Below are 9,416 nucleotides of genomic sequence, written 5' to 3' on the forward strand. Positions count from 1 at the left end.
AAACAGGCTTGGCTCCAGAAAATTCTGCCGTGTGTCCCTGGTCAAACAGCGGCAGAGCCCAGACTCAGGGTTGAGGCGGGGACCGTGCAGGAGCACAGGGTGGTCGCAGACTCCAGATCTCGGAGAAGAATTTGGGGGCATGTTTTCAGAGCACCACAGGGTTCATTCTCACCCTCTCCCTCTGTGTGCTCCTTGGGGAGAAATCTGGCTCCCGGATCTGCCTCCACCTCTCCCTGCTGAGCTCTGCGGTCCCCCATGGAGGTCTTCTTCACCTGGTGGTGCGCTCTCCCTGCCCCGTCAGGCCTTCTGTCCCTGCTGAGGCTGTCACTCCCCAGGGCGGGTATTTTCTCATCCAGGCCGCTAGGTAGATGATGGGGCCCACTACATCCTTCAGTTCTAAGAAATTTCATGGATTTTTCTTAATGTCTTAATTTCTGTTTTTTCTCTTATTGCTTTTAATTGAAGTCGTATTATCCAGATGTCTGACTCCCTTGGCCTTTCCTGGACGTGTATCATCTTTTCTCTCTTTATTCTTTTTTTTTTTTTAAGATTGTATTTATTTATTTGACAGAGACCACAAGTAGAGAGTCAGGCAGAGAGAGGGAGGGAAGCAGGCTCCCCGCTGAGCAGAGAGCCCCATGCGGGGCTCGATCCCAGGACCCTGAGATCATGACCTGAGACAAGACAGAGGCTTTAACCCACTGAGCCACCCAGGTGCCCCTTCTCTCTCTCTTTATTCTTTTTTTTTTTTTTAATATTTTATTTATTTATTTGACAGAGAGGTCACAAATAGACAGGCAGGCAGAGAGAGAGGGAGAAACAGGCTCCCCACTGAGCAGAGAGCCCGATGCAGGGCTCGATCCCAGGACCCTGAGATCGTGACCTGAGCCGAAGGCAGAGACTTAAACCACTGAGCCACCCAGGCGCCCCTCTCTCTTTATTCTGATAAGCTGACATCTCTAACAGACTTTCCCTGAGTCAGTCTCAGTGGTTTAACATATGGCAGTTGACTTCTTACACGAAGCTCAGTGCCCTTTCTGTTGCTTGTACAGCAGCGTCCCTGAGGGGTGAGTGGGAGACCGGGACCCCCTTCTACTGCTGGTGCCACTTTGCTTAGCCACTCCTGCCCTTTACTTCCTTAAGGAGCGGCTGGGAAGGGCGCTTCGGGCCAGAGCCAGTCCCAAGGCTCCACCTGGAGGCCGGGGCTGGAAATGCAGCTCCGTGCAGCCCACAGAGGGCTGCGCTGGGCCCCCTTCTAGCTTCCCTTTCTGCAGTGCCGGCTGGCTGGCCTGGCGGGCTTTCTAAGTCAGACCTCTGGGAGAGTTTCTTCATTGTATCTTCCCGTTCTTTCACTGAGTTTTCATTCCAGCTGTCAGATAGTTTTCAAGGTGATAGTATCCTGTTTGTTTCATGGAGTCATTTTCTCTCCTCTCAGATGATTAATGATGGGTTTGGGGCGGGGTTTTCATTTTTGTTCACTTTTGCTTTTCTGAATAATTTGTTTCTTCCGTGTCCATTGTCTTGTTTTCACTTCTGTTACGTTAGAGGCTCTTTCCTGTAAATCTGGCATTCCGTGCTCCAGAGTTGCCCCTTCCTCTGCGGCGTTAGAACGGACCGCACACGGCACCCTCGGCGCAGAGCCGCCGGCGTGGGCTTGGCTGGCGAGCGTCTCACTGGGGAACCCCGAACTGGGGCCTTTTTTCTTGAATAACTCAGGTTCCTTGGAGAATAGTCTTTGTCTCTCACCTGAAGGGATCAGGTTTTCTAGGAGTTGAATAAAGAAATAAAGTTGAGCTTTTACTTAGTTCCCCTCCTTTTTTTTTTTTTTAATAGAGAGGTGGGGGCAGGGGCAGAGGGAAGAGAGGAAATCTCAAGCAGACTGATGCGGGGCTCGAGCTCACGTTCCTGAAATCATTACCTGAACCACCATCAGGAGTCAGATGCCACCCCAGCACCCTTAGTCCCCGCACTGTATACCCGCTAGTCCAGACACCCTCTGTTCTGCCCTTGCCGAGAACAGAAACTTCTGTCGGCAGTGGGTTGAGGGAGGGCAGTTGTGAAGCTATTCAGGGTTGGGCTGGGAATCCAGGGGTTCCGCACCTCCTTGAGCAGATTTGGGGCCAATCTTTGTGTTTATTGCTGAGCTCTACCCGCCCCCCCGGAGCTTATAAGCCTTGGGGGCTCAGAGCACGTCTTCAGGGCCTCCTCAGTGTGCGAGGGGTCCCCCTCTGCAGGCAAGCCAGCCTGGTTAGGATTTGTCCCTCCGGTGGCCACTTCCAGAATGTTTCCTCTTCAGGTTCTCTTTGTCCTTTTTTCGGTTTCAGTTTTTTCTGATCTTTTCCTTGGGAAAGTGGGAGTAGATGTATTTCAGTCTGCCTTTTTTAACCAGAAGACTCTCAGAACTTTTTTAATGCTCCTTTGTAAGATCTCTTGCGACAGCGTAATGTGTACATCCTCGCCTCCCTGTCGGGAGCAGCGCGTCCGCGGTCTCCTTGGCTGCTGAGTTCCACAGTGGGGAACACTCACTGTCTACGCAGGGTGCCCGCAGGCCGTGCTTCCCTGGGTTCCTGTATCGGGGTCTGTGTCTGGCTTCAGCTTGCTGCCCTCTGTCCCCGTCGTTGCTGCAGACTTGCTCTCCCCGGGCTGTTCTCTCAGACACCAGCTCCCTTGTTGAAGTTCTGGATGTGAGCCCGGCGGTGGCTGGCAGCTCTGAGAACGGGGTGTTGGCTGCCAGTGCGTGGGGTTGGGCACGGCCGTGCCGGGAGTGTTCCCTGTCCAGTGTCTTACCTGGTGTTACCTGCTTCTTGGGAGCCGCTTATCTTATGTGACCAAAGGGAGAGCTGGGGAGGGGGACAGAGTGGGTGATGCTAGGGTAGCTCCAAGACCACGTCAGGTGGGCGGGGGTTCTGTTGTGCAGCAGTACGCTGCTGGGGCTGGGTGAAGGAGGCTCCACGCTGATCTCGCCCTGGGTGTGCTTCTGGGATTTACACCTGTTCTCTTAGAGCAGGCCTGATCAGCCCCACGCCTATTTTTTTTTTTTAAGATTTTATTTATTTGACAGAGATCACAAGTAGACAGAGAGGCAGGCAGAGAGAGAGGGAGAAGCAGGACCCCAGGACCCTGAGATCATGACCCGAGCCGAAGGCAGAGGCTTAACCCATTGAGCCACCCAGGCACCCCCCCGCCCCCCGACGCCTGTTTTTGTATGGCCCACAAGCTAAGATGGTTTTCGGTTTTTTAAATGATGGAGAAAGCCCAAAAGAAGTCTCTGTCATGACTCACGACAGTCACGTGGAGTTCAGACGCCTGTGCCCACAAACAAAGCGTTTGTGAGCGCGGCCCTGCCTGCGGGTTTCCGCGGTCGCTGTGGCGGGTGCTGTGGCGGCAGGAGCATGTACCGTCTGGCCCTTCGGAAAAAAGGTTTGCTGACTGGTGTCTTCGAGAATCAGGCCTTTCCTGTGAGTCTTTGCAGTTTCTCGAAGATAGGCATAAACTCAGTGTTACGTTTTCTTCACCTTCGGTCTGAGACGGTACAGGTGGCTCCTTTGGAAAGGGGGTGAGGTGGGGGCCGAGAACGTGCCTGGGGGGGCCTCAGGCATCAGTAAATCTACTTTCCCCTTTTTTTAGGGCTGACAAGTCGACCCCACTGATCAACAAAGGCCAGCAGAGAGGACCTGGTAATTCTTTCCTCTGGACCCGGGGTTACTGCTGCTTCCGTGGGGGCAGCGTGGGAGGGGTTCCCGGCCGCAGCCGTGCCCTGCCTTCCCCGGAGCCCCGGCCGCTCCTGCTCCCACGCTGCTCTGGACCGGGTCCTGCCTTCCTGTCCCCTTCATGTGGGAGCCGGTTGGGGAAGCCCAGGCAGGGACCCACATGTCTGTGGAGGAGCTGGCGGCATCTGTCCCACTGCATGACACTCACCTGCCTGCACGTGGGACAGGCTGCCTGGAAGTCACACGCGCTTGGGCCTTTGGAGGGGCTTTCCCCTCCATAGATCCGGAAATCTCTGGAAACCTGCCTTTCAGGCTGGCGAGGCGGTTGCAGTCATTGTTTGCAGCTCCCTGGTCACGCCTGAGGCATACTGTGACGTTGCTTCTTACTGGCCCTGCAGGAGCGGAGCTCTCTGGACCGGAAGCTCTGGGCCCGCTGTCCAATGCCGCGGCCCTGCAGCCCCCTGCCCCCATGCCCAGGAAGTCACAGACAGTAAGTGGAAGAGCCCCTCCTTTCCTGCCTCTCTGCTCGGGCCGGCAGTGAGCAGGCCTCTCCAAAGAAACAGGTCTTTCCCTACTTCCCCTGGCGGGCGGATGGGAGGCCTCTTCCTGGATCTGGGTGGGACACAAGCCCAGAGCTCTCCAGCCGGTGGGCTCAGCTCCCCCAGCACAGCTCCAGGACCGACCCCCACATGCGCCCCAGGCCCCAGGCCGCCTGACTCCAAGCGCTCTGCACTCCACCGGGATGGCTTAGCTTTTCCCCGGGCCTCCTAGAAGTGCCCCGGCCCCGAGCTACATGATCCACCCAACTCGACGCGTGTGGGCTCCCGGGCCTGGGGTCAGGACCCCTGGGACCAGTTAGAAACGCACGGCGGCCCCCTCCTCTGCCCCGGGAGCCGAAGCCTCCGTGCCACGCTGACCTCTGACCCTTCCTCTTCCCGATCAGACCAAGTTAAAGCCCAAGCGGGTCAAAGCTCTCTACAACTGTGTGGCCGACAACCCAGACGAGCTGACGTTCTCCGAGGGGGACGTGATTATCGTGGATGGGGAGGAGGACCAAGAGTGGTGGGTAAGTCAGGGGCCCGGCCCGGGCTCTCTGCCTGGGAGGGGCGGGGCTGGCCCATGAGGCCTGCTGCCCGTGCGAGCCCAGGACTGCCGGCCGCTCTGCCCCGCCGACGTCCTTCCGTGGACACCCATTTCTGCGTGGGCCTCACTTTCCCCGGCTGGGGCTCTCCCACGTGAGGGCGCCGTGCCCAGAGCACATGGCAGGGTCTGAAGCGAGGCTGTGAGTTCAGAGAAGGCGCAGCCCTCCCCGACTTGGCACCGCGTGCTGGAGGGAGGCGTACAGAGAGCTGACCCGGGGGCAGAGCTGACCCGGGCGCAGAGTCCGTGGGTGTCGGTCTGGGTCCTGAAACGAGTTGGAACATGCACTTGGGAGTGGAATGGCGTGAACGGGGTGTGCACCAGCTGTGACCCTAAGAATCCAGACAGCGCTTAACAGACTTGGTGACGTCACGTCACTAAACCTCAGTCCCTTCGTCTGTGAAAGGGAAGTCACCACCGGAGAGATGATACCGCAGGCCCCAGTGAGAGGCTGCTGTCAAAAACGAGGCCCGTGGGCCCTGCGTGGGAGGCTGGCGGGGTCTGCCCCACGGTGGACACGAAGGGCCCAGCGCCGTAGGTGGAGCTCGGATGTCGCCCTGCTCTGTCGAGTGCGAGGCACGTCAGGTGGTGGCCCTGGCAGGGACTTTGTGACCTCGGTGCCCTGTGGTACTGCTGGCTCTTTCCCCGCACGGGACTCAGGGGTCCGTTGGCCAGAGCTCCGCCTTCTGTGGGCTTGCTGCACCCAGCGGCCAGGCAGGGAACGGGGCTGCTCCCGTGGTCCTGGTTCCGGCCAGGGTGCCTGGCCTCTGTTCCCTGAGCCCTCACTGGGTGGCCGGACCTCAGCTGACTCCCACCCCGCCCTCCTGCCCCCCTGCCCCAAGAGCCGCAGCAGGTCTGGCTTTCACGCTCGTGTGCAACACGGCATGAGGGTGGGGCTCCCCCGGCAGTGGACTCAGCCTTCTGGATGATACCTGTTCGTTTCCACAACTGGAAATACAGAAAGGCGTAAAGAAGAAGATCAGTGCTGCCCGTAATCCCAGCAGCCCCCCCCAATCTCACCAGTTGTATTACAGTGATTTTCTTTTAGACTTTCACTTACCTGTGTAATTTTACGTGGTTGAGGTCGTACTCGGTGTATAACTGACATATGTTACCCAGAGTGAAACTCAGGGACTCTCGAAGCCTCTGGTGAACGCTTGACTACATTTAAAGGAGCCGACTCAGACGTTGGCCACTTTCTGTGACTTTGCACCTCACAGACTTCAGACACTCAGTTTCTTCAGGAAAGAAAGGAGACGCGGGGGGCAGGAGTCAGACAGCTATCCTGCCTGGGCTCCTGTCCTGTCCTGCCAAGGACTCCAGGACCCCGGGGCATGTGCTTCCGTGCAGACACCGGGCCCGCCTGCCCCAGCGCCCCGACAGTTGGCAGGCACCGCACTTGACCTTGAACAACGGGTGTGAGCTGCGTGCGCCCGCTTACATGGGGGCGTTGTCTGATAAGCGCAGGATAGCACTTAAAATGTATTTTTTCTTACGATTTTCTTCAGTTTTTCTCTCTAGCTTACTTAAGAGCGCAGGGGGTAGAGTACCAGTAACGCGCAGCGGGCAGCGACTGCCCGCGCTACCTGTGAGGCTTCTGCTCAGCAGTGGGCCTTTCGCGGTTAAGATTTTGGGGAGTCAGAAGCTAGGCGCAGACTTCCAACTGCAGGGGTGGGGGTGGAACTCTGTGTGGTCAGGGGTCCGCTGTATTTGAAACATGAGGCAAAGAAAAAGGGGAAAACAGTTTATCAATGTCTTACCCAAGTCATTCTTTCTCAGAAGAAATTCTCCTGAACACACTTTTTCCCCAAGTGCTATAGCATTGTTCTTTGAAGTCTCCAGCGTGTGGAGTGTTGATAACCACCTGAACTTTTATTCATTTCAGATTGGCCACATCGACGGAGATCCCAGTCGCAAAGGAGCATTTCCCGTATCATTTGTGCACTTTATCGCTGACTGACTTGCTACTGAACAAAAACACTTCTTTTATCAGTTGTTACGTTCCTGTTCGTTATTGGTACCAAAATTCTTGCCAGGTGACCAGTTTCATGAAATGTATTGTCCGGTAGCCCACTTCTCTCTGACTCTGCTCTTCTCTTTTACAAGCTCAAAGGCAACTTGTATGTATAAATGAATTGTTTTTATAATTTGTGGTTTTCATGAAATACTGCCATACTTTTATTAGGGAAAAATTGAATTTCCTAAAAGGTGAACTGAAAAGTTATTTTAACTAATCAAGATCTTCTGTCCACAGAATCAGCTGAACCTAGAAGGATCTGAGTATTAGACATTCATCCAGCCTTTCCCTGGCCCGCTGCTAGAGTCGGCGACCCTCAGTGCAGTTTCTTAGGAAGTCGGCAAACTTGCTTTAGAAGTAGCCCAGCCCTGGACTTCCTAGAGAAAATGCTATCAGTTCACCTTTAAAGACATTTTTTTTTTTAAGATACACTTAAAAGATTTCCTTTGGAATCCACCCAACGTTTAGTTAAAGCAACTTGAAAACTTACAGCTTAGCATCGTGCTTTCCGGCCCTCCTTCGTGAGGTCGCAGCTCTCGTTGTGTTCTGCATGTGCGCGTAGCCTGTTGTGAACAGTCCCACCTAGCACACCCGCCCGTGCTTTATGACGGCGTGTGATAATAGCCGCTAATTCAGTTCCTGTTCTAGAAACCTGCATTTCCTGAATTTGGTTAAAAACTAAGGATGATGGATTGCAAAAACAGTTCTTTAAACTAGTTTATATAAGCTTTAGGTGTTCTGGAATTCGCCTTCTCGACCCTCCCACGTGTCCCAGCTAGAGGACGGTGGGCCAGCCCCCACTGTTCACGCACACCTGCTGTTTCCCACTGAGCATACCACCACCTCCCCTGTCTGGCCCCCAGGAATGTTTACTCAATTTAGTGTCTTGTATTTATATATTATACCAACAGGAATGGTAGATATACTGTTTTGAACTCGAATCTGTCCGTTTGTAATCAAGAACATAGCTGAAATCTGTAGGTCCCAGGTAATAAAATCCTCCCGAAGACATCCCAGTTCCACAGCGGAAGTCCCATGACGTCATTCTTAAACTGAAGCTACTGGGCGTGGGGGGGTTGGGTTGAGTGCCATAAACTCGGAATTCAGTCGTTTCGCGAACTTGACTGTCGTACCTCTAGTTAGTAATTGTGAGCATATGATTCATGGCAGGAATATTGGACACTTTGGCACTCTTTGAGAATAAATAGGCCTCGAATGCCCACTCGGATTTGGACCAGGAGTGAAGGGGTAAGCGTAGGTCTGGGCTTGGAAAGCGAGGCCGCGATGCCTCCGTGGTGACGATGGTACATTTGATGGGAGCAGCCCGTCTTCATTAGGCAAGACTCTTCTAAGTGCAGAGCTTTTTATTTTTTTTAATTGCGTTGTACTTTTTGTTGCTGTTATAAAGGAAAACAGAACAAACTGGAATGTTTTATGATGTTGTGTGGCGATTGCTTTTTAAAGCCTTTCAGAGTTCTGGGTAAAAATGTGTCCGTTCTGTAATTAAAGTTTGTTTTTGTTTTTTTTTTAAGCACTACATCTGTTTTCACTAATTGTTAATTTCTGTTGTTTGAACCCTTCATTTAGTTAATTCCCTCACAGACTTAGGAAAGTAAACAGATTTTGCACAGCGCACTTACGTGTATTTTAACACAGTCCTCTTGCATCTGTGTCTTATAATCAGCCTTTTGGCCGCTTGGTGCCAACTATCTGAGGAAGTAAAGTGGATTCCCGGCACCCTTTCACAGCGGCCCCAGACCAACCCAGCAGGCTCACTGGTACAGAACTGCCTCAGAAATACGTCCTCCGGTTGACAGGCCGGTGGTGCTACTGAGCGGTAATTACTACTACTCTTGCCAGAGGAGAAATTACATTAACTTCCCTGCCAACATCCTTTCCTAGTTATTTGCTCTTTGCAAATTAAAAAACAACTGAGAGGAAGGAAAACCTTGTAGATAACTATTTATATTTAAAGTTTACGTTTCATGAAGCTTCGCTGCAGGAGTCTGGCATCCTGCGTGCTGTCTGCCATCAGATTGGACTCGTAGGGGCGAGGGCTCCCGCGCGTGCAGACTCCTGGGTCCCGGGTGATGCGCCCCGGGGCGGGAGCATCCTGCGCGGCCGGGAGAGCGATGTGAGATGGACGATACTCCATTCGTCACTTGATTACTTCGAACTAGTTGCAGCGCAACTGTATATATTGTATAACCCGAATCAATTCTTATTTTCGTTGTCCGTACTGCGGTGATTTATAATTAGTTTATAATTAGAGCATGTTTAGTAAGTTGACTCCTCCTGTTCAGTAGTCATTTGACTGGAAAAAAATAAAATACTTTTAAATGGACGTAGTGTTATTTGTGATGCTTTTAATCCTTCAGGCACTAGTACATATAAAAATGGTCCTTTAGAAAAGCCCACCGGCCCACCGTACGGGAGATTCTCTTCACTATCTGACGCGCGCGGTGACCTTTCTTCTCTGAGGTGGAGACTCTGGTTGACCAGCATGCCATCCTGACCTGCACTTTCAAAGTTTTACTTTTTGTGACCTG

At 53.2% G+C, this 9,416-nt stretch overlaps 1 protein-coding gene across 4 annotated transcripts in view; it reads left to right on the forward strand.

Annotated features, from left to right (window-relative positions):
- ASAP2 (ArfGAP with SH3 domain, ankyrin repeat and PH domain 2) overlaps positions 1–9,211 on the forward strand; it is a 170,072-nt gene extending 160,861 nt beyond the window's left edge. For all 4 annotated transcript variants that reach the window (XM_045979582.1, XM_045979584.1, XM_045979583.1 and 1 more), the window contains 4 exons: positions 3,628–3,677; positions 4,109–4,200; positions 4,654–4,776; positions 6,736–9,211. In XM_045979582.1, coding sequence (XP_045835538.1) covers positions 3,628–3,677; positions 4,109–4,200; positions 4,654–4,776; positions 6,736–6,810 — 340 coding nt within the window. In that variant the 3' untranslated portion in view covers positions 6,811–9,211. The remainder of the gene's footprint in view (positions 1–3,627; positions 3,678–4,108; positions 4,201–4,653; positions 4,777–6,735) is intronic.
- Positions 9,212–9,416: the final 205 nt, after the last annotated feature.

Source organism: Meles meles, chromosome 15 (genome assembly GCF_922984935.1).
Source record: "Meles meles chromosome 15, mMelMel3.1 paternal haplotype, whole genome shotgun sequence".
Taxonomy (NCBI): Eukaryota; Metazoa; Chordata; class Mammalia; order Carnivora; family Mustelidae; genus Meles; species Meles meles.